This window comes from Vipera ursinii (genome assembly GCF_947247035.1).
Source record: "Vipera ursinii genome assembly, chromosome: 2".
Taxonomy (NCBI): domain Eukaryota; kingdom Metazoa; phylum Chordata; class Lepidosauria; order Squamata; family Viperidae; genus Vipera; species Vipera ursinii.
In genome coordinates, this window is record NC_139513.1 from 201,171,226 (window position 1) to 201,196,447 (window position 25,222).

Sequence of the window (25,222 nt, forward strand, 5' to 3'; positions counted from 1 at the left end):
CAGCTGTTTTTCATGCTTGATGCCCTGGCTGCCATGAAGAGGTCAACAACACTTTGCCATACTCTGTGGCATCTCCGTCATCAAGATGTTGGCAGAGGGAAGTCTGAAAATTTGGGCCATTTTCATCATTCTTTGTTGATTTGATTTTCCTCAATCTGAATGTCAGTGATGGAGCAGGCCATGGGGAGGTAAACTCGGAAACTGCAGTGATGTGGATGGATAGGTGAAGAGATGAAGCCATCTACTTGTTTGTTTAACCTTTGCCCTCAAACTGATCCAGGTGATTGATGCTTCCTTGAATGACCAGATGTTGCCACATGCTTATAGGAGGCAGCCATCCAATTTGTACCATTTTCTGGATCCCCAAAATGTGATTATAGGCCATTTTGGAATCTTCCTTTCCTAGGTAAGGTGATCAAGGATAGGGCTGCCTTGTGGTTCCAAGCAAAGCTGGATGGAAGTGAAATTCCAAACCTGCTTCAATTGGGATTTTGTCTTGGTGATGCAAATGCTTTGATCTTCTTGATGGATATTCAGTGTTTTTGGAACAGGATGTTGAGGAACCCCCGTCCCCATCTCAATTGCATCTTACCCCTAATTACAAGGGTGTAATCAGACCCTTTCATTGTTGCTTATACTTAATAAAGGGTTGGATGGAGGAGAATGACCTGAAAGTCAGTGAAGGCAAGATGGAAGTACTATTAGTGAGTAGAAAGCAAGAATTGCAGACTAAAGTGAAGTTTGGTTATGGCAGAGCTGTTCTCCCCCAGAAGTAGCAGATTTGCAGATAGTGACAAATGTGGCAACAAGGAGCATGTTTGTTCATTCACTTCCATAAATGAAGAAAACCACGAAGAAGACATTGAATTCAAACGTAAACACAACTCCTAAACTGAAAGGGGATTGAATTAAAACAAAAAAAGTATCTGTTCTATTTAGCTATGGTGCTGACAAACAAAAAAGAATATATAAACAGTGTATGTACAAATGTACAGCTGAAAAGTTAGTCAAGTCAAATCCAGAACTGAAAAGTTAGTTAGACAAGTGCTGAATGCCCTTCTCTTTGCTAGCGTTTTAGCAGACTTTTAAAGCAAGAATTTAATGGTCTGATGAATTGTTGGAATATACAGAACACCCGTCCCAGTCCTTGAAGTTCTGTCAGCACCATAATTGGCTTACACTTGGCAAAGGATGCAGTATGTCCGTACTGCAAAACACAGAACTATCCAATGAGTTATACATTGGACATCTTGGAATAGCGAAGACAAAGGTGCTAGCTTGAATGCTTGTTTGTTGGCTGCGAGGAGACAAATGCAATGAACAGGTTGGAAGCAGTTGCTAAGTATATCAAAAATGACAAAACCAGTGCTATTTCAGCCACGGAAATAGCCTGCCTCGCTATGGCAAAAAATTTGCATAAACTTTACAGAACTGTTTATGGGTACAGCCTTTTAAAATTTGGTAGCACATTGGCCAGAAGTTCTCTCAGTGGCTTCAACAATTACCACACATATTGCAGAGGTATGGGAAGGAATGTCTGTGGAGATTCTCAGTCATTCAGCTCATAGTTGTCTCAATGGTGCTTTTCCAAAAGGCAACTGGACTGTTTTTTCCTTGAGGAAGAAGAAGATGACATTTTGTTTCTCATCCAAGAAGCTTGATAGGTTCTGGTAGGGTGATGGGGGCTGTGGAAGGATTAGTTATGACAAGATGCGGCGGGGCGGGGGCGGAATTGAAGGATCATTTTTCTTTGCAGTCATCTGGTCATTAGCACTCTCCTGAGAGTTCTTGAGATGGATGGCTGCAGAGAAATATGGTCCTTCCAACCCTCCCCTATCCTGTCAGAACTAATCCTCCCATAGCTCCCACTGTCCTGCCAGAACTGATGAAGCTTCTTGGATGAGAAGCAAAACTTCATCTTCTTCTTCCTCAGGAAAAAGGAAACAGTCCAGTTGCCTTTTGAAAGGGCACCTTTGAGATATTGGAGGGAATATTTGCCAGAATGAGTGTCCCAGAACAAGGGACTAATAATGGATCACATCATTTGTAGCTGAACTTGCAGATATTACTGAAAAATAAAGGAATCAGACCTGTATCATCAGCAGTATAGCCTTCAGCTACAAATGGATTGACCGATTGTCCAAAATCTCAAGAATGTGTTGCCGTGAATATATGGGAAAACATAGGGAGTCAAAACTCTTACTAATTTTCTATCTGTGTGAGGCAACACGATATATACAACAATTGATATGCCAGCAATGTTTTTACGACAGCCCTGAGGTTCAAGGCTGGGCCTACTCAAACCTTATTTAAAATGACTAAAACAAGGTGAGCAGTCCTACGTTGAAATATAAGAGTTACTGTATCTGTTGGGCAGCCTACTATTAAGAGATGAGGGAGGAAAGAGAACAATATGCCAAAGAAAGATCTGGAGCATTTACTTATATCATTGTTTCTGGTAATATTTGGAGTTGACACATTGACTAACTGAGAAGAAGGGCAGTGCAGATAAAAGATTAGAACTGGATATTGGAGCCCCAATCTCTAGTTCCTGAGTTACCACCAGCAATACCTGTCCTCAAAATAGACACACAGTTCATGCTCATGATCGGTGATGGGCACTGTTATACTTCATATAAGAGTGCTACGACACATTTGTAAATGTAATATAGATTTGTACTCGGAGAGGGGTGCAATGACCTTGTGTTGTTATATGGCTGAGGATGCTAAAATAAGTTGCAAGTCTTGCAAGCTCCAGAGTTAGTTCTTCAAAAAATGTTTTGGCAAAGCAAGCAATAGAGAAAGCAACTCTGCACTCTGGCAACAAGGCAGAAAAGACACAACAAGAAATACACACATTGGCTACCCTTATTTTATATAACTTTGATCGAACTTCGGTTTTGATTTAATTTAATCGAAGACAGTATTTGCATTGGCCTCGTTCCCTTCTTTAATCTGTCTCTACTTCCTCCTTGAATGCAGCCTTGGCACAGGTCTCAAATGCCGAATGTGCCCTTTGGTCTCATAAAAATTATATCCCCTTGTCTTAAGAGTAAGCTTAAATTCTTCAGAGACAAGGGAATAGGAGACTTCCTGCCTTCAGGAAGGAGAAGGGCAGTCTTCCTAGGTACCCAACCTAGGGTATCAGAACTGTCAATGCTGGTAGACAAATTAACATGGAGTTCTCTATCTTTTTCTGTTGTAAAAATTCATTCTAGAAGCCTTCTAGAGCCCTCTATGATATGATCAATATTTATTGCAACATTTCTTCTGATTAGGACAGAGCTAAGAAAGGGTGTTAGCTCAGTTCTGGCCATACTTTTAATCAATGATTTTTTTGTAAAAGAAAAAGGTGCTGGAACTCACACGTGTCATACAACCCGCTTTGCCTACCCTACAAGGTTCCATCCCAAAAAGGTGCTGGAACTCAGTTCTGAGCGTTCTATGAGAAAAAAAGCCCTGCTTTTAATGGTATCTATGGGAGGAGCTCCTTTTTTCCTCAGAGAAAATGCAATCTTCCCTCAAACCACCTCCTCACCCCCCCCACCTCCCTCCCTATTCTGCTACAGCATCCTCTGAATAGAAATAACAAATTACTTCCATTCATTCGGTTCTCATTTGTATTGTATGGCTTTGTGCTCTTGTCAGGGCCAATTTCTTGAGAAGTGTATTTCAAGAGACCTTAACCTTATTGCCTAAAATGGAAAATAGAGATTTCTTCCTGTACTACACCTTTACTTTATTGATTGAGAGAGCTTAGGGATGCAGTAGAGCTTCCTCCTTCTTTGTCTAGTAACTGGAATTGTTTCCCAGACATACCTATTCCTACTTTTTGATAACACTAATACACTGATGTGTGGAGAGGGGGGGTGGTAGTGGATGCTGTGATTATAAGCCTGGAGATGCTTTCTGTGAAATAGTTTAATCAGAAAGGAAAAGTACAGTTGGTGAATAGGGAATAGAGAAATGAGAGCTGTCAGCTGAAGCACAGGAGGCACCTAAGATACTTTCCAGAAGAAAAAAAGTCAAGAATCTCTGATCTCAAGAATTATACCTGAGATTTCATTAGAATTCTTACAAGACCTAAACTGGAGTGGTGCCTTCTGGTTGCATGTCATCACCAACTTAAGCTGGGTAGCTTCTAAATCCTCTAGAACCGTGGTGGCAAACCTATGGCACGCGTGCCACAGGTGGCACACAGAGCCCTCTCTGTGGGCACGTGCACCGTCGCCCCAGTCCTAGGCCTTCAGCTTGGTTTTATAAAGCCTTTTTGCTTTAGGCCTCTGCCGCTGTGTGCAAAAAAAAAAGGTTCAATCAATCAATCAATTTCAACTTCTCGCGGGGAAAAAAACATCTGGCAAAGTTGGAAATGATTCAACTTTTTAGTCCCACCGTCTGCCGTTACCACCACAGCCATGCCACCAATGGGCCATGCCCACCCAATGGACCACGCCCACTCGGCACCCGAAGATACATAAGTGGGTTTTGGGTTGCAGTTAGGGCACTCGGTCTCTAAAAGGTTCGCCATCACTGCTCTAGAATATATGACAAATGGCAAAAAAAGTGCAATACATTTTTTTCTTTCTAAAAGAGCAATTTAAACCATATCGGGAGGCATAAAAATCAATTTCCTACAAATAAAAATCAATTTCCTGCAATCTTTCTATTAATAATATTATAGTAGTTAAAAAAAACACTCTCATCTGTTCAGGCTCTGTCACTCTGGTAGTGTCACTGTATTGTTGACATATATCCCTGCGCATCAATAAAGCCAAATTCTTGAAAAACAATGCAGCTTGAAAACAGTCTGTGCCTGATTTTTATAGCACTTCTTGGTATATATTATGGTGGACTAATATAATCTATATGTACATTTATTTGAATGTGAATCTTTCACAAACCTTTAAGAAATAAAGATTTTTCACTTTATCAAATGCATAGGATTGGGAAAGCATTGGGGAAAACCCCCCAGGAATAACTCTAATCATGGAATATTGAAAGTCCAGTGACTGGTTGAGCCCTCGTTTGCTAAATCTTCAGTTTCCTTTCTCTCATCCCTTAGAAGCTGATCTATACTCCAAATTGCTGTAAATGCAATTAGCTTTTTACATGGCTTTTTTTAAAAAAATCCCTTCTGATAATTAGCCCTTTGTATCAGCACAGTTAGCTGAACATGGCAGCATCTTTGGTCTTTTAAGATAAGAGGTATTTCATGAGTAAAACAAGTTCAAGATTATTTGGTGGTGCTGTTTATATAGATCTGTTTCTGTTGGTGCTGATTAAAATGGCTAAACTGTAGTACTAAAATCTTGCTAATGCTGTCCCTTTGAAGAATTGAAACATCCTCACCATGGGTGTGCCCAACCTTTCTTTTGGTTGTTCTTGATATCTCAAGGTGTATTTGTTTATAAGCTTGAAGTCTGAAGGAATAGCTGTTCAAGTCAGTCTGCACTTCCATGCACTAAGCCAGTTTTTTTTTAATTGTTTTAGAAAAAAAAGACTGCAATCTGGCTTATGAATATTCTGGTAATGGAGTGCTTTCTTTGGGGCTAGAAAGCTATGCCAAGCAAGTTCTCCCTCCTCTTCCTAACTTCATTGTGCTGATGAAGACGATTTGGGGGATACATGAGGCAGTTTTGTTTCACTATTCTCCATTTCATGAAGATAAAATTTGGGAAAGGGCCAGACACAGAAATGGGAAGATCATCTTCAGTTTAGCTTACAACAGCAACTCAGGGTTTGAATTGTTTACAAAGACAGGCCTTATCCAAGCAACTAGAGCAGGGGTGTCAAACTCAATTTCATTGAGGGCCGCATCAGCATTGCGGTTGCCCTCAAGGGGCCGGGTGGGTATGGCCTGGGTGGGCGTGGCCTACTAGGTGGGTGTGGCTAGAGTGCATATGGCCTACTGGGTGGGCATGGCCAGCTCTACATCGTTCGCATCAAGGGTGCCTATGAGGGCCTGGGCAGGAGTGGGACAGATCTGAGGGTCTCTGGCAGAAGGAGGGTCTCTGGGCCAGGGCCAAGGCAGTGGGGGCCGTTCCCTCACTGTTTCCAGGATGGCTTCGCGGGCCACATGAAACCACTTTGCGGGCCGGATCCGGCCCCCGGGCCTTGTGTTTGACATGTCTGCTCTAGAGCTTTATTCTTTTGGTAGAACCAAAAATTATTAAACTGCCCTTAGATGATGTTCCAAGAATTATCCACTAATTATGCGGGCTGCACGATGTACATAGAAGTGAAAGGAAGAACCTGAGATTTCATTTTTGTTTTTCTTACCTGAAGTTTGGAGAAAACAGGCTACACCCTCTATGTGTACAATAACCTCTCCCCAATTTGATGTCTTCCGGATGTCTTCGGCTGAAATTTTCACTGCTGTTATGTACCACTGTAGTCAGTGCACATAAGCAGCATACAATGCCCACAAAAAAAACCCCTTGGCAATAGCACAGATTAGAGTATTTGAGTTGTATTCCCTACCTTCCTCCAGGCTACTGAATACTAAAAGAACTTAAATGCACTCGGTTCATAGCAGATATGAATATGAGATATGAGATACCTCTCAAAAGCCTCCATTGAGCAGGAGAATTTAAATTGATTGCAGCAAATGCCTTTGCTCTAATTAAGAAGGAACACTAAACCAGAAATTAGAAACAGTTGTTCTTTCTAATCTGTCTGTTGCTCAGCCACACCTACTTTTGTCTAGCACAGGGGTAGGCAACCTTGACTCTTTTATGACTCGTGGACTTCCAGAATTCCTGAGCCAGCTATGTTGAGGGGAATGGGAGAGGTTTCCAAGCTGAGCCATGCTGGCTCAGGAATTCTGGGAGTTGAAGTCCACGAGTCATAAAAGAGCCAAGGTTGCCTACCCCTGGTCTAGCACAATGTAACACAGTTTTATCTACCAGTTTTATCAAGCACAGAGTAACACCACCTGACTTATACAAGTTCCATTAGCTTTTCCATGTTTGATACTGCTGCAATGTGACTCAAGGTCAGATATTTCTATGATTATTACAAATGATTATATCTAGCAAGAAATGTTCCTTTAAAAAGTGGTTAATATTTTATACATGAAACTCCTGACAGTGATGTGTGTGGACATTTATGGGATTACATAATGGTGAAATGGAGATATAAATGATGTATGACAATTGTATTCTGAGCAGTAAGTGGGAACCGCATACTCCATGCTGGAACCAGGCTTAAGATGTATATAATTTAATGACTAGCATTTTCCACATTTATGTATAATTTCTTTTTATTCTGATGCTTTGTAATAGGTATTTTTGGGGGGACGGGTGTAAACGTCAAACATACATTTGTGCATGGATGGTGCTTGTGAATATGATAAACGCTCTTATAGTTATACTTGCCGAGGAGAAATGTGAACTCAATGGATGTCCATTTGCTTCTATGAAACACATTGCAAAAGTTAAGTTATAAGAAGAAGAACCCAATAGTCTAACCATACCTTGCTCTTGTCAAGGAATGAAAAATAAGCCTGGCCCATATTTACTTTTCTTACCATCCCCACCATTACAGATACTCTTTGCATTACTTTTAATGCCCCGTTTGCATTAGCAACATTAAAGACATGTAAGACATGCCGTTGGATTTATTGTTATTATTTTTTTTATTGAACCCTGGTTAATGCTAAACTGCTTAGCAGCAATTAGACATGTGATCTCTAAGAACACAGGCAACAAGTAGCAGACTGGATGGTCTGTCCATTCCAGCAATAAGAACAGAGAAGATTTGGGGGGGGAGGGAGAGAGAGAGAGAGAGAGAGAGAGAGAGAGAGAGAGAGAGAGAGAGAGAGAGAGAGAGAGAGAGAGAGAGAGAGACAACAGAGGATCCAACTTTTACTAACAGATGACATCAGAACTGTGTCATTGACATAGGTGTCACCGACTAGAATAGAAAAGAGGGCAGGATAATCTAATGGTCTGAAACAATCTGCAGGGCAATTGTGCCCCATACTACACAGTAGCAATTTATTCCAGCACCTCTTTTACTGAAGATGAGCAATACAACCTTAAATAAATCAACAATTGCTTATTGCTTAATATTTGGGATTATAGAATCTTTAGTTTATCAGTACCTTATGGCCTTCCACTCTGCATTCTATGTACAATTCAGTTACAATACATTCTTTTTGGATCAATAAATTATTTCTTTTTAAAGAAAGAAATAAAAAAGATACATTACAATTGTGAAAGGGGAAAAGGGATAACCAAACATATTTGACATATATCTTAAAATAAAATGACTTTTCTTCCAAACATCTAAATATAAATAATAAGGAACATTGTGTTATTTACACTGTTATATTGGATATATAACTCATAAAGACAATAAATGATTGTGATGGAACATCCAAGTATGTACAAGATGTATTTACAAAAAATAATATATACTTAAAATGATATGTGGCCATTGCATTTCCTGCATTTCTCTGCAGCATTTCAGATTGGTTGATCATCAGCCATTGTGGCTACTAAAAATTCAGCCAGTGCTAAAAAAAGCTGAACAGACTCTGCTTATGTCGCTTATTAAAGATGTGCAATTTAGACAGACATCAACACATCTTGCTGAATATTCAAGTAGCCACCCCTTACTTTGATATCAACCATGAAAATATGGACATGATGATACTTCAATCTTTTAAAAAAGAACTATACATTATTAGTTGTCCATTAGCCACTAATAGTGGCTCACATGGCTTAGCTTACAAAGAAACAAGATTGTGGGCTGATGAAAATGTATTTATGTGCAGAGACGCAGGATACCCTGTTCTATGTACGCAGTGTCCAATCTAGAACTTTAATTGGTGTATTTTCTTAAGATGCCAAACTATTTATTACGAGATGTCTGAACTGAACTCAAGCATCAGCTACATTCATAAGAGCATTTTTTTTATTCTGACTGCTGTTTCACTTGACATAACATTTTTTTTCCAAATTAAAGATTAAATAGAAGTGAGTAGAGATACCACGCTCGATACATTTATGGTGTAAAGTTTGAATGCATAAAACAAAATTGCCCTGAGAATTGAAATCTTCTTTCAATCATATATTTTTTTACTACATTGGATACTTCTACATAAAGTTTTGTTTTATGAAAGGAGAGTTGTCGAGAGGAATGGCTTGTAACCCATTCTTGCTTATAACCCATAGCTGTTCTTCATACTACTATTGAGGTTAACACTTATCTGTCATGGATGCAGCATTGATTTATAACTGTAAATGCACTGTCCACAGCTTAATTATCTAGATGGAATGTTCTTATTGTCCAAAACCAACTCTAACACAATTCATTCAATTGTGCATTACAAAGTGATGGGAAATCAAGCAATATTCATGCACAAACTAATCTGGACACATCAATCAACAGAGTAAGATATTAAGCTAAGTGGCACAGTAGTGTTACCCATTACAACAGGGCATGCATAGTTTCATTATGGACTGAGGGCTGCAGCTCAAATTACCCTACCCAAAGTCTGAAGTGACCCAGCATAAAATAAAGAATTAGGACCAGAGCAAAAATTCAAGTTGATTTAATTTAAATTTAAGTTTAGCTGAATGAATTTAAATGCATTACATGATTTCTCCCCATTGATTTAATTGCATTTCTCTTCTGGTAGAATCATAACTGGTTTAGAGCCATTTTTCAAGATACGTGCAATTCTGATCAGTGCATCTTCTTTAAAGCCATGTTACATCGATTTAGACTCTTTCCCTTGCCCACATTGGTTGTCTCCCCATGTTTTAAAAGCAGTATTGCAATCAAAGGAACTACCCTTGCCTATGCCTATGAAGTCACCAGGAGTTAAGTTCCACTCAAAGAAAACTTCTAGCAAGGACTCATGGCCAGGGCAACAGGCTCAAATGCAAGAAGACTCTAGTCGTGCTTTCTTCCCAGTCCACTAGCTCAGAGTGAGATTCAGCAGCACAGAATAACAAGGCAATCAAAATGCATGGATTTTCTCTCCCCAGCTTCCTCTGGGGATCCCAGCTTCAATACTGCAAGAAAAGTTTTGGGGATAACGAAGTGCATCCAAAATGCAGGAAGATCAGGTTGATGCACCTATCAGTTTTGTATTGGTTACAGTTTTGAATTGGTAAGCACAGAAAAGGAGAACATGAGACAGTCCCGAATAGGCATGTTTTACTTTCGGAATAATGAATGAAAAGACAGTTAATGAGGTCATAGGGACATTAATGTACTGGAAGTATTGTCTGGAATGGATTAATGTATTTTAAATAAAAGGCATGTGTGCAGAAGACTATTGGAAGAACATAAGACTGGGGAAATGTCCAGTCTCCAAAATGCTTTTTAATCTAAACCGTGTTCCATAGAGTCGGAATAGCCTTCCTGAAGTCTGAAATTATTTTTTTTTTCAATTGGAGCCCCAATATACCTTATCAATTACTCCACATGAAATATGTACACGCCTGTTTTCACTATTTCCCCCCATACACCCTACACAATAGCCTTAGTGCATCTGAAACAATAGAGGCCTGAAGAAATATTACTGGAGGAAGTATGCATATTAACAGCAGAGTCCTCATTCAATGTCAAGGATTGGTAACATTCTGGAAAACTTTCTCTGGGTTGTCCAACTTTCTGCTGAAGAAAGAACGTCCCTGCTCATTTTTCTTCCTCTCTTAAAATATTTGGCACCTTAGCCAAACAGTTCCTACAAAATATCAGAGTTTGGGAGAAGGGTTTATGATATTTGGAAAATGTTTAGAAATAAGAACCTCCTAGAGCAGGGGTGCCAAACCTTGCTAACCTTGAGACCTGTGCGCTTCAACTCCCAGAATTCTGGCAGCCACAAGTCTTAAAGTTGCTAAGGTTGGACACCGCTGTTTTAAGGGGTTCTTTGGCAATACAGAAAAAAACCAAAGACTTTGTCAATAGAGAAAGCCTGTAAGTGAATATTAGGAAACACATATAAAGTTACGAATCAGAAGTCAATATTCAACAGATTGCTTCAGTACCCACTTGGAGTCACTATAATGATTTGGAAACGCGCAGTGAACCTATGTTGCATAATAGGAATGTGTTTTACTGGTGCTTCTCAAATGTAAGTATCACTTTATATAGCGATTCTAACCAAGGCTACGCAGAAGTCTACTCTACTGTATAATTATTTTCCGATACATAGGACTAGGATTGCCCCGTTAGCCTTCAGTAACCAAGTTAACATTGTCCAGATTAGGCCTTCTGTGAAGATACCACTATTAAGTAAATTTGAGCACTGGGCATGAATTTTTCTTACCAAAGAATTTTTTTTCTCACTGATTCTCCCAAAGCTCAGCAGCATTTATACCAACCACTTTGCTTTTTATTCGCAACAGTATCAACAGGACACGATTGCCAATGCTAGGAAGGCTAAGAGTACAGATTTGTTAGTCTTTGGCCTCTGGGCTGCGCTCTATAGTATGATATAAATCAAGGCTAATTTTGTCCCAGATTCAGGTCTCCAAAATAAATTACTGGCTTGTGAATTAAGAAGCTGCAGTAATGTTGCTGCTGGTGCCAAATTAAATACCAGACCTGTTTGCTTGAACTTAGTCTGCCCAAATGATGCATAAAGCAGAGCAAGAGGTTACATATTTGAGGGAGAAAATCATAGCATAGATGATTACTTTGTTCCTATCTGCAGCACAGCACTCTGTATCTCCCCTCTCCTGTTCCCCTCCGCCGAGGAATTCATTTCACATAGACAAGCTTCCTTCACCTGCCTTGATGTTTTTGCTCTAGAAACAGAAGCCTTGTAAGGGACTGGGCCAAACTGGAGTTTAAAGAAATGCATTTGCTCTTATCATGTCCAAATTGTTTCTCCAACATGCCTCGAAGAAAGGCGGCTTCTATCTATTTCTGGCCGCATGCATAAATATATTTATATAACAAAACCCATGCATGACGGGAGCCTGAGAAGTATAAACATGCTCGTCTTACTTATACGTAGGTTAAAAAACATAATAGGTCACTAGGCATACAGAACATGTTTACCCTTTTCTATTAGAGCTCATTTTACCACATTTGGATTCCATTCATGTGCAAACTAGAAAATTTAAGCACACAGGAAGTGATAATCCGTTGCGAAATCATAGTTTTTGCTATCGATTGTCCTGATCTGAAATGGGGGGGAAAAGAGTGATTTACCTGAAAAATATTGTTTCAAAATGAGTTTAATTTAAGCAGTGGGTATTACATTTCCTCTGCTTTTATCCACCTCCTTGATGGTCTAAAAATGCCTGCCGTGGTACTTCAATTTACTTCACCCAGGATAATCCAGTAAGCAGGTTCTCCCATACAAAGGACAGCAAAAGAAGAAATGCCTTTTTCTTGGACTCATCCTATTAATTTAAAAGATGCTTGCATAGAAGGACTTCCTACTAGATTGGATCCCACTATGTTTCTGTCAAACCATTGTGAACATCTAGGAAGTATTGTTACGTAAATCAAAACTATGTGCGTGCATGTCCATGTGTGTCTCAGTGGAAAGGTTGGTGGTGGTAGCAATGATAGCTCCTATTTAAATTCAAGTAGATTCTTGGGTAATTATATTCAAATGGACAAACCTACAGTGATACCTAATATTGGATATAGTTCTACATTTCTGAAAGCTGTATTATCCTTTTAAAAAAGAAACATGACAATGGCAGGCTGTTGGACCTGCCCATTTTCTCAAGGGTTCCAAAATAAATCTTGTTTTTGTCAGAGAGCAACTCATAAAATGCAAGGAAATAGAAGCCTCTTCAAAGAAGAAATGAGCATGTTTTGTTTCTAGGTTGGTATGCCAGTGTGGATTTTTTTTTCTTTTATCAGAGCTACGACAAGCAACACAGGGACGGTTGCAGTTCTTACAGACCGTACAGCCAGTCGCTATGAATCCGATGGGAAACAGACTATTAGAGACTTCTGCAAAATACTGTGGAACAGCAGTCACTAGGAACTTTTACAAAACTTGCTCTCAACATAACATAAAGGCACCATTGATATCGTTCTCATTTTTGAAATACTGTAAAAAAATTGCTACATATGGCACATAACACTTTTGTATATACATTATATATTTAATTTATAAAAGTTTTTTCCCCCTCCTGGGTTTTCTTTTTTAAATCCTAATAGCGTAATTGCTAAAATAAAATAAATTGTTTTAATTTAATCATGGAGTATTTCATTATATAAAATAAAGTTTTACATGTGAATCTATGTGGGTTTTTTTAAAGTGTTTTTCCCCCCCTCCTTTATACAGCGATGGGATCCTGGTTAGCTATTACACTGGACAATCTTGCTTGATATTCTTCCTGCGTTGAGAAGCGGCTGGCTTGGTTAGTCCTAGTGTCAGTGAGTCTATATGCAGCAGCAGCTGATTCTAGGTCAGGGGTTGTAGGGTTTTGTATGCTCAGAAAAGGTGTGTCTTCACCTATCCTTTCGTCTTCTGTCTCACTCTCTGAGCTACTGTTCTCACAACTTGTGTCAGTGTTCATTTCCAATCGAGTGGAAATGTGGCCATTGGGCTTTGTTCTTTTGGCCCTCCGACTGTTGACTAATTTCTTTGGAGGCTCTTGCGTAGGTTCGTATTCCTGTGTGGTTTCATATTCCTCGTCGTCTGCAATCCTCAGGGGACTCGGCGGTAGACTGTTGCTTTCATGGACAGGATTGTGGTGGTAAGAAGAATTGAACTGTTGCAAGTGAAGCTCGTATTTTTCCCGCAGCCTGGGTGGGGTCACCAGCAGGAGAGGCCTCTCTTCTTCTATAAATGGACTGACAGCTACAGATGGGACAGACATTGTTAAACTGGAGACTTGTGGAGACATTTCTGAAGCTGGCGATTTTGGAGAACTTGGAGTGTGGTAATCTACAGGAGACATGCGAGCTGGCGTGGTCATGGCAGATACGTACCTAAAGAAGTACACATAAAAAAATAAGCTGAAGAATAAGGATATGATAGAACTATGATGGTGATAAGACGTATTCATCCTTCTATGACAGTAACAAGTATTTGAATTCAAATGTACGAGCCACACATTCTATAAGTAGAAATACATCTTCTACAAATAGCTACTAGCTACTGAAATTTAAGGGACGCGGTGGCTCAGTGGGTTAGGATGCTGAGCTTGTCGATCTGAAGGTTGGCAGTTTGGCAGGTCGAATTGCGAGTGCCGCATAACAGAGTGAGCACCTGTTACTCGTCCCAGCTTCTGCCAACCTAGCAGTTCGAAAGCACGTAAAAATACAAGTAGAAAAATAGCGACCACTATGGTGGGAAGGTAACAGCGTTCCATGCGCCTTTGGCGTCTAGTCATGCCGGCCACATGACCACGGAGATGTCCTCGGACAAGCGCTGGCTCTTCGGCTTTGAAACGGAGATGAGCACCGGCCCCTAGTCGGAAACGACTAGCACCCATGTGCGGGGGAACCTTTACCTTTTTACTGAAATTTAACGTTAAATTTCTGGGCTGAAATAACATTGAATGATCACTTATTCACTTCTCCTGATTTCCAACATGTAAATCCAATGCCTGAAAAGATGGAATATTGGCAATACAACTCACTAATCTATAATTTATTCCAGCCTTGGAGTCTCTTGAGATTTCTGAAGATATAACGGGGCTTCTGTTACTAGCCATGCAGAGATTAAAAAAACAAAACAAAATAGCGTTTGCATCTTTTTCCTTATTCATTGTCTTTTATAGAAGATTTCCATCTTATTGCAAACAACTGCACTGAATGCATCTATCCAAAATTTAGGATTAAGAAAGATTACATGACCATTTGGGAATAAGACACAAAGCCAAGAAGACTTTGGATGTTCTTCAGCATTTCTTGCTTTGGTCTTCTTCAATGTCAACATGCAAAATTCAAATACTTTCATTTTCCTAATTTTCATTCACTTTTCCAGGTTTTGTAGCTATTAAAAAAACCCCAGGTAGAAATATAGATAATAAAAGCTACTCTAGAGAATTAAACATTTAAACATTAATGCTCACAGAATTAATGGCCTGGAAATGCAAATAACTAGAAAGAAATTGTGCAATTTTATACTTTAAAAATCGGTCCAAAAGCAAATGTAAGTATTGTAGAGAAACAGGACTCCACCTTTCAGACTGCTTCTATTATAAAATAGCCAAAGGAGTACCAGTGGCATTGAGGAGAGGATGACTTACATTGATTTATTCATTTGCTATTTTTGCATTCTATTTTCTGTGCTACTGTACCTCATCAACTAGGAATCAGTGAAAGCACAGATCAGCTTTGCTTTTCAGAAAGGAAACAAGATGATGCAATTAGGTGAAGGAATTAACCAATTCAAACAAACATTCTCCACAATCCAGTTACCTCTTAATTTTTATCAGAAATTAATAGTGTGCAAAACTAATATACATTAAATATGTGAAGACTATACTAATTCATGGATTCTGGCATTGTCCCAAATAGTAGAGTTTTGTTCACCTTCTCGTCTTTATTTTGAAAGGAAGAGCTGCTTTTAGCTTGCCTATCTGTTTGGTACAGGATATGAATAGCTGATTTTTTTTAAAAAAAAATCTTATTAAATGGAAAAGAGTGCAACTTCACTTAACACTGTCTTTTAAACATTCACCTTCAGTTCTTGTCTATATTGCTCTTGTGGTTGCTTCTCCACTCAAACTGTATTTTTTCCCCCACACTTCTAATATAAATTGCATCCATTGATCACCACAGACTGCAGTGGTGAAGATGATTTTGGCCATTTTTTTCCATGCAAAACTAAGGATATGTTCTAGGGTGAAGCAGTGATGATATAAGCCACAGTTTCTATACACTGGCACAGTGCTATAAATTATGAGGAAACAGCCTTAAAGAAACTTGGATTAATTGTAAAAACAACAAAGGAAAAAACCTATCACAAAAGCACCAAAATGCCATGAAAACGGCAAATTATTATGTAAATATTAATGTACAAAACCTCAATTTAAAATTTCTTGATCAAAAAAATAATAATCCCAAAATAAAACCCACCAACCCTGATTAAGAGTTCAAGCTGCAGTTCTCTTTCTGTCAGGATCTGGATATGCCCTACAGTATTTCAGATTGGCATCCTTCTTAAGGTCAGCTCATTCGGATACCTTTCACTGTGCGGTGAATCCCGGTAAGAATCTGGTGTCTCTCGTGCGTGCCGAAGAAAACTGTTGTATTCTCTTGGTCCAGCAATGCCATTGAGGCGTCCCCGAGGTCCTGATGGGCTTGCATGGCGGCTGTTCTCAACTGAGGAGCACACAAGGGCCGAATGACTTTCAGAGATTATGCTTTCGGTCCGACCATTACTCCAACTGACCACGAGCCGTTATGAAAAACAGAAGAGAACATTTTAAAATTCAAGAAGAAGAAAGTGAAAAGAAAGAGAGTCTGACATGGAAAATGTCAGCGTCCTCTATGTATTGCTTTGGCAATAAGTGTTTTACATTCATTATGTTGCTGAAGAATTGAGGTGATCATTCTCCCCCCAACTGCTGGGAATATAAAAAGATAATCACTCAATCTTAAACTAACATCATTTTCAAAATTTTATTGTTATGACATAATGAAGAATGCTGGAGAGTAGGATTATTCTATGTCAAGCCAAGCCAAATTAGGTACACAAAAGAATAATGATATACTCCAGGTAAATTCAGTAACTCATCATGGTCCAAATGTAGTACTCATTCTGTAAGTGCAAGTTACTCGTGTGAAAATAGAAAATAAGGCAGAAAATAAGGCAGCAATTGTGAAAAAGCGGGCTCATATGTTGATACTGAGACTTGCTTCTTTTCAAAGGAAAAAAATAAATCAGGAAAAAGAATCAAAGAAATAAAGGAAGTTTAATAAAAATAAAGCAAGCAAAATAAAGCAACTTAAAGCGTTTCAGCTACAGAAAAGTCTGTCACCTTTAAATCAAAATACTTCTGTTTAGTGTTTTTTAAACTTGCTCTGGAGTTTTAGTTAAAAAATACGTTGGCTTTATCTGAGCCTCCTACCTGTGGCTGGAGGTCTGGGTGACGGTTGTAGAATGATGTGTAGTTGAGGTATAGTGACTTGTAGAAAAAGAGGCCTCAGTTTCTCTCTCAACAGCATGTTCACTGGATATTATGTTTTTAGATACATATTGCTAAACAAAAGAAGAGACACATATTTATGAGACAGTTAAAATCTACCAATCAATTCTGTACTCTTGCTTTATATCAGGGATGTCCAACCTTGAAAACTTTAAGACTTGTAGACTTCAACTCTCAGAATTCCCCAGCCAGCATGGCTAGCTGGGGACTTCTGGGAGTTGAAGTCCACAAGTCGTAAAGTTGTCATGATGGACACCCCTGCTTTCATATATACATATGAAAGCGTTTCAAAAATTGAAGTTGTAGTACTTCTAAAATTAGTTGCCACTTTATTCTCACGAGAAGACACTTTCCTAGAAATAATTCAAATTAAAGTAGGTTCATTGGAAACAGTAGTATATTCTCTCCAGAATTCTTTCACCAAAACAAGTCTATTTTAATGGAATTCACGGGTAGGAATAGGACTATTGCCGAGCACTATAGATTGGTAGATTTGTAGTCATTGAGTGGTAGATTTCCCTTTTCCTTCTTTTTGCACACTGCATTTTTGCAATCTTTGTAATCCTTTGTAATCCTTGGTCTCTGAAGTTTAGTGACAGGGAGTTAACCCTTGTTCTCTATGAAATGGATTAGGAATAGGAATGGTATAATCTTTCTGTAATTTTATGAATTAGCCTTTCAAAATATTTAATTTGGCTGTCATCTGATGTTTCTGACATAATGAAAAGAAATAGTGGACTGCTGGTACCGTTAATCCTCCACTTACAATAGTTTGTTTCGTGACTGTTCAGAGTTACAAGAGAGAATATGCATACTGTATGCATATTTCCTTTGAGAAGGAAACTTCTGAGAATATGTCCTTACTGCTTTTGTCCAAGCTAACAGACATTAGTCCCCTTTAATCGGGCATAGAACAACTTAATCCCAAAGCACAAGCATCTTTTCTTACTTTGCTGGGGAAGTTAATAGAACCAGCTAAAGCAGAGGTTCCCAACTTTTTCGGCAACAGGGACCAGTTCCGTGGAGAGAGGTTTTTCCATGGACTGGAGAGTGCGTGGTTTTGTGTGCTGCCTGCAGCCCATGGATGGGGCTTTGCTTGTCTGTGCAGACCGGTTGCTGGCATGCTGCAGCTCGGTAATGGTCCACAAACCAAGGGTTGGGGACCCCTGACCTAAACAATCATAGATATATCGTGTAAAGGTAAAGGTAAAGGTTCCCCCGCACATGTGTGCTAGTCATTTCCGACTCTAGGGGCCGGTGCTCATCTCCGTTTCAAAGCCGAAGAGCCAGCGCTTGTCCGAGGACGTCTCCATGGTCATGTGGCCGGCATGACTAGACGCCAAAGGCGCACGGAATGCTGTTACCTTCCCACCGTAGTGGTCGCTATTTTTCTACTTGCATTTTTACGTGCTTTCGAACTGCTAGGTTGGCAGAAGCTGGGATGAGTAACAGGCGCTCACTCTGCTACGCAGCACTCGGGATTCGACCCGCCAAACTGCCGACCTTCTGATCGACAAGCTCAGCGTCCTAACCCACTGAGCCACCGCGTCCCTTAGATATATCGTGAGCCACCCTCAAATATTCCTTCATAGTGATGGATTTTGCTTTTTTAAAAAAATAAATTTGGGTTGTGGCTCCTGAATGCATTTTGAAAGCAGAATAAAACCATGAGTTCTGCTGAAAAGAAAGTAAGACAATCAACACCAGGAACTGTTCTTTAAGTTAAAACAAGCAAAGATCTGAATTATCTGTTTTTCGTTTTGAATTTTCCTCAATTGGGAGAAAAGGGTTCACATATTCACTACATCACCAGGATTCATCTGACAGTTTAATGGGTCCAGTTCTGTGAGAAAAAGCTCAGATGTGGTTGATCACTTACATGCAAACATTATTTTAGACCCAAAACCAAACAATTAAACAGCAGACTGTACACCCATGGTCCACAGAGAATTGGTAGTGTTCAATATCAATATCAATATCAATTGAAATTTATATTTATCAGATAGCTAACTGGCAAAGTAACATTACATGTTTATGCCCCAGAATATTAAGCACAACAAAGCTATTTTAGAGAAACATAAACAACTAAAGGAAAAACCTTAAAAAACAGATCTCAGCAATTATTTCAACTTTCTACATTTTAAAAAAAAATAAGAACGGTCCAATTTATAAACTGAAAGTTTAGAGAACCGTCTTATTAGGTCTCTCAGTTGAGTGAAAGCTGTGAACAGTGAAGCACCACAAAGATTCCTTTTTTGCTTAAAAACCACTCTAATTTCTGATGACTTTTCTAGCACATTCATCCTAGCCCATATTTCCCTTTAATATCCTTTCTACAACAACTTGCCCCCTATCTTCCCTATTTTGCTACAAGAAGATTCTGAGGACAACTTCATCTGGTTCCTACTTATAGGTTGGAACTAGCACTGCTACAATAGGCAGAAAAATTCTTGTGGCCACAAATGCTTTATGCAGAAAATTACTCCTTTAATCTTTCTGTTTATTAGTAGTTTTTTCAGCTGTATTTTATTATTTGCATTTATAGCATTAGAGTGCACCATTTCTTCTATTTTTATTGATTTTAGAAATGTTTCTTCCTTTTAATTTGAACCTTATAACATCTCATACAATTATACAATGCTATTTTTAATGTAAATTTAATTTAATGTAAATTAAAATGGTTTCTTTTGTGGATAATAATTTATTATACTATTAAGATTTTTATCCAGTGTTTCCTACACGTAATTCAAGGTAGTGAACATGCTTAATGTACTTGCCTCCTATTTTCTCCACAACAAACAAACCACCCCACCATCATCTAAATATCATTTCACACTTGTTCTCAGTTAAATCAGCTACTGCCATTGTTTTGATAAACTGGTGTTAGAAGATGAGCAGGCTGAACCTGAAAGGAGAGGTCAAATGCGTTATCAGTCTGGAGTCCCTTTGGGCTCACAAGAGAACTTACTCCAGCCCACCTTGACTTCCAGTGACTCTTATCTACCACCAATTTGGTTTGACCATTAGTTCAGATTCTTGCAGAGTATCACCAAGCAATAAACTGTATTCATTTGAACCACCTTGCTTCCTGGTTTCTTGCCCCTTGCAACTAGTGGGAGAATAAGATCTTAGGAAAGCAGTACTATTTTTTAATAAATTAAAAGGACTAAATGTCACTCAAATACATACTGATGAAGAACTGATTATCAACAAAGCTGAGGTGAAACTTACATTCACCAGCTGGACATTCTCTGGCGGTGGGTGGGGATGGTGAGGCCCGTTTGCCATGTTGACCCTGTGATTGCGTTCTGATCGAAGGCCTTGCCTGAGACGGTCGTGTAACTTTTTCCGCTGCTTCCTGAATTTGAAATACGGAGGTACTTTAGTATTCAAATAGTTGAATGAATAAAACAGTTCTACAAGCCTTATTGACCATAGCACATTCCCATTACAGAATGGAATTTTATCATTTGAAAGTTCAGAAATACCAGGAGCTGACGGAGACACAGTATTAAAGTTTGCCAAAGTTATGGGAAGATTTATTCACAAATAAAGTTCCTGATATAATATCTGGCATCCTAAAACTATATCAATCTCATCCAGTAGCCAATTACATCATGGTACTGTATTGTATGAAGATGCTACAGAAAGCAGATTGTGCTCCAGTGGCTTATAATACATGTAGCCAAGGGCAGGTTATTAGATCCAAAGGAGTAGAATCTTCTAGGAAAGTAGCTTTTTTGCCCCCTCCTGTGTTTTCTGGCAAAAACAGTACACTGGAAACCTTATTCCCTGTGGCTAGGTCTTTGTAATATATCCGGAACAGGGACCCTTTGGAAGACCTTATTTTGAACTCCCCAGCTAAACTGTTGCCTGCCAGCAACCAATAATTGTACAGCTGTGTGCTGTGTGTTGGTTTTTCTATAGTATACTTGCCAGGCTGTTCACTTTTGTCTGTAAAGATATAGGCATTTTTTTTAAAAGTGGTTCTAAAATAAAAAATATTGGAAATAAAATGGGTTCTACCCAGCATGGACTCAAGAAATGATCTTGATTCTGAAAGAGGCAGCAATTACTGGCTGAACTTTTTCAACTAATTCATTTATTTAAAATGCTGACTCACTCACTGACCTCTCCTTCCCCATGGATGAGAGAATGTTACATTAGCTGCACATTCAACTGGGCTGAAGATACGTGCTTGATATTAGTCCAAACATACAACAGCATTCTCTTCACATATTGATTTTCCTTTCAATATAGGAGGGAGGAGAAAACCCTTTCTCTCTGACCTATCGAAGACTGGAAATAAAGCCTCCCCACCCACCTAAACGAGGGTGTCTCCATTATCCCCATGTACGGAAAGGAAACATAACACCCCTCTTTTGCAGAAGATTGAAGATAGCAGGCATCCCTCCCTTCAGGAACACATTTTTGGAGGAAGAAGAGACAGTATTACCTATTCAGCCTGTCATTCAGGAAACAGGAAGTGTATGAGGGGAAAAAATCTAATTACTGGGCCAGATTGCTGCTTTAAATCCTCAAAAAGAGATATTGAACTAGAATCACTTGATTTTCTCAAATCAGGGGTCAGCAGCAGTTTTGGTATTATTTAATAATTTTGGCTAAGGTGACATCTGGAAGGTGGTTGTTGTGGGGGGAAGTGGGATACTTAAAAAAACATAGATAGGCAGTATACAGGCAGTCCGACTTACAACAGTTTGTTTAGTGACTGTTCAAAGTTACAATGGCACTGAAAAAAATGACTTACAGTATGACCACTTTTCATACTTATGACCATAGCAGCATCCACATGGTCACATGATCAAAATTCATGACTCATATTTATGACAGTTGCAGTGTCCCAGGATCATATGATCCCATTTTGCCACCTTCTGACAAGCAAAGTCAATGGGGAATCCAGATTCACTTAACAACTGTGTTACTAACTTGACAACTGCAGTAGTTCACTTAATGACTGTGGCAAGAAAGGTCGTAAAATGGGGCAATACTCGCTTAATGAATGTCTCCCTTAGCTACAGAAATCTGGGGCTATGGCCTATGGTTCCATGGATTGAGGTTTCTATAAAATTGGATGTGATGGTTCATCATCAGAGCTAAACAAGCAAAAGGTCAGGGGCTAAAGGGTCAAAATTCAGGTTAGCTCATTCTTACAGCTTCCTATTATGTCTAAGCTAAGCATGTGCCCTTTCTATAAGTGAGAAGATATCACTGTTGCACACTGTTGCCTTTTATTAAAGCACTCAAGGGATTCTAAGAGGAAAGGAGCCTTGGTGGAGCAGTGGGCTAATGCCTCCTTAAGTAACACCAGCTGCCTGCAATTAGTGCAGGTTCGCATCCCACCAGGCTCAAGGTTGACTCAGCCTTCCATCCTTCCGAGGTAGGTAAAATGAGGACCCAGATTGTTGGGGGCAATTAAGCTGACTTTGTAATAATGCCGCTTGGGTGTGTGTGTGTGAAAGCCCTAATAAGCAGGCATATACATAGAATGAAGGCTACTGCTAAGCTTGTAAGCCGCCCTGAGTCTTCGGAGAAGGGCGGGATATAAATGGAATTAAAATAAATTAAAAAAAATAAAAAATGAAAGATAAACACACCCAATATTTCCACACCTATAATTCATTAAATTAATTGTGGCTTAGATATCACCTTCATTAAAACTTTCACTGAATCCACAATTGCTGAAAGTAGTATCAATAGGGAAAGGAAAACGTACACAGAAAATGTTGGAAGTTTTAACAAGCTTAATAAAAGTTTTGACTTCTCTTCATTCAGAAGATGGATATGTGAAACCATGGGAAAGGTGCCTTGAAGGTTGGGTATGTCTTTTATTTTATTTTTACAATGCCATTAAAGTAAATATTTTTGCCTGTAAAAATGTATCACCAATATACTTAGCAATACACAGCTCTGAGTCTGAAACATTTTTGTCTGAAGAGCTCACTCTGAAGAAAGATTTCATGCTTTAATTTGGAAAGATAAACATAATCATAATGATTGCGAAAGAAAGCTTTAAAACATTTCCTGAAAGTTGTAAAAAGTCAATATTAGGTTATATTTACATAATAAACCATAATATCAACAACATCAATTGTTGCCAACTGATTGGGAGGGGGCAGATGTTTTAGAGATTCCAAGTTTCATTTATCAGGCACCTTTTGACATTCATTATTAGTGTGATCTGCCACATCACACACACACAGCTAAAGATAAAGACAGTCTTGGATTTAAGCCTAGCGCAGTCATTGTGTGTAATATCATGTGGTATAACAAGTTTAAAGGTGGAAGCCCCTTTAAAGCAAATGGGATGTTTTTGCAATGATCTCACGTGATCATGAAATAGATAAAGATTCTAAGGACTCACTTCCTACGTTCCAGCTGTGCCTACAAACTTACAGAGAAATTCTCAAGTTTATTAAGCCATCAAGATGTGAATACATTTTTTACTTTGTTTTGTGAGATCCTGATTACAAAATTATAGAGAAAGGAAAAGGGGTGTTTACTTGGTTTTGCAATATGCCACAACACACATGATGCCAACTACAAGGAGAGCAATGCAGATGCCAGTTATGGTCAGCACCCTTTTCTGGTAGAGTTCCTCAGCTTCTAGAAAATGAGAAAATATAGAGGGCTATAACATGTACAGAAACCACTAAGTACAGCTTACTGTCTATCAGCTTATAGCTACAGTGAAAGTATGACAAACTTTACACTCAGAAATTACAAACTATATTTAGTATCACGAGCTTAAAACAGTGGCGTAGCGTGGGTTGTCAGCACCCGGGGCAAAGCAAGTAATTTGCGCCCAACTCGTGGATTTTAGCACTTGAGTCTGCACTGTCCCTCCCCCAGATAGTCCCTCGCTCTCTCTCTGCACCGCACGCCTGGCACCCCCCCTTCCACAGTGGGCGGCGATCCAGCGGCTCGGCTCGGATTCGCACAGCCAGCACTGCAGTGAGAGAGAGTGAGCCAGGCAGGGGCAGAGAGCTGCGAGTGCGAGCGTGCCCCCCCAGATGTTGCGCCCGGTGCGGCCGGCCCCCCCTGCACCCCCCACGCTACGCCACTGGCTTAAAATAAAGAAAATTTAAAATAACTTTAAAATAAATCAAATCAAATCACAGTCCAGTGTTCTGTTTAACATAATTTAAAATTTACAAAGTTGTCTAATGAAACAAAAACAATGCACTGATAAAACAAGTCATTTTGTTTGAAAACGGGGTTTTCTTGCAAAGATAACTGGGATAAAGATCATTATTGGGCCTCTCTCATCCCAATTTTCTCTTTGCAGTCCCCTGTGGTAATTTAAAATATCCAGGTGTTTTTTCAATATTATTTTCAATACTACACCAATCTTTACATGAGGAACATTACATTCTACTTTGAATTTCACTCCGGCACCTGGGAAAATTGCATAATTCATCAAGAACTGACAGTGACATTTAAGTTTATCCACCCCTCCAATAGGCAATATGCATTGTACCATAGACATTCTATGATTGATTGAATAGTAAAAGAAAGATGATGATATTTGGGTGAAAAAAATATATGTTCTACTGTGGTGATCTAAGTACTATATCAGTATGAACTAATTCTTAGGGCAAACAATGTTTTGCCTGGCAAGATAGTCATATACCCCTTGGCAAAACATAGTTTATATGCTAAACAAGGAAAATGGTACATGCCAATGGTACACAGGAGTACACACCAGAATGAGCCAGAACTTTGTTTTTATTTATCTTATTTGGTTGCTAAAAACTGTATTTAGCTTTTAAACTTTTGTAATCGTCTAGTTGCTAACCTCAAAGTAAGCATTGTCTGAGCAGCCAACAAGAATTTGCATTCTTAATGGGAATGTTTTTAGGAATATGACCATTCAGAATTAAAGAAAGGGGACAGAAAAAAATCACTTTCAGTAGTCCTGGAAATGAGTTTGTCATCAATGGAACAGGATTTGAAAATCTGTTACTTTTCTGCTTTGCGATAGTTTGTATTTAGCAATTTCCTGGTTTGGGGATCTTTGTATGTTTGCAGATAAGACATCTGTTAGAGCTTGCTTTGCCTTAGCCTGTTATTTCAGATTGAATTCTGGCAATAAGCACTGTCAGGTCCCA

The 25,222-nt window shown here is 39.1% G+C and overlaps 1 protein-coding gene across 6 annotated transcripts in view; it reads right to left on the reverse strand.

The window, feature by feature from the left end:
* Positions 1–13,194: 13,194 nt before the first annotated feature.
* NRG1 (neuregulin 1) overlaps positions 13,195–25,222 on the reverse strand; it is a gene marked incomplete at its 5' end in the record, with an annotated part of 171,406 nt that continues 159,378 nt past the window's right edge. For all 6 annotated transcript variants that reach the window (XM_083353735.1, XM_083353734.1, XM_083353732.1 and 3 more), the window contains 5 exons: positions 13,195–13,923; positions 16,128–16,331; positions 17,016–17,146; positions 20,325–20,451; positions 23,615–23,717. In XM_083353735.1, the coding sequence (XP_083209861.1) occupies positions 13,266–13,923; positions 16,128–16,331; positions 17,016–17,146; positions 20,325–20,451; positions 23,615–23,717 (1,223 nt within the window). In that variant the 3' untranslated portion in view covers positions 13,195–13,265. The remainder of the gene's footprint in view (positions 13,924–16,127; positions 16,332–17,015; positions 17,147–20,324; positions 20,452–23,614; positions 23,718–25,222) is intronic.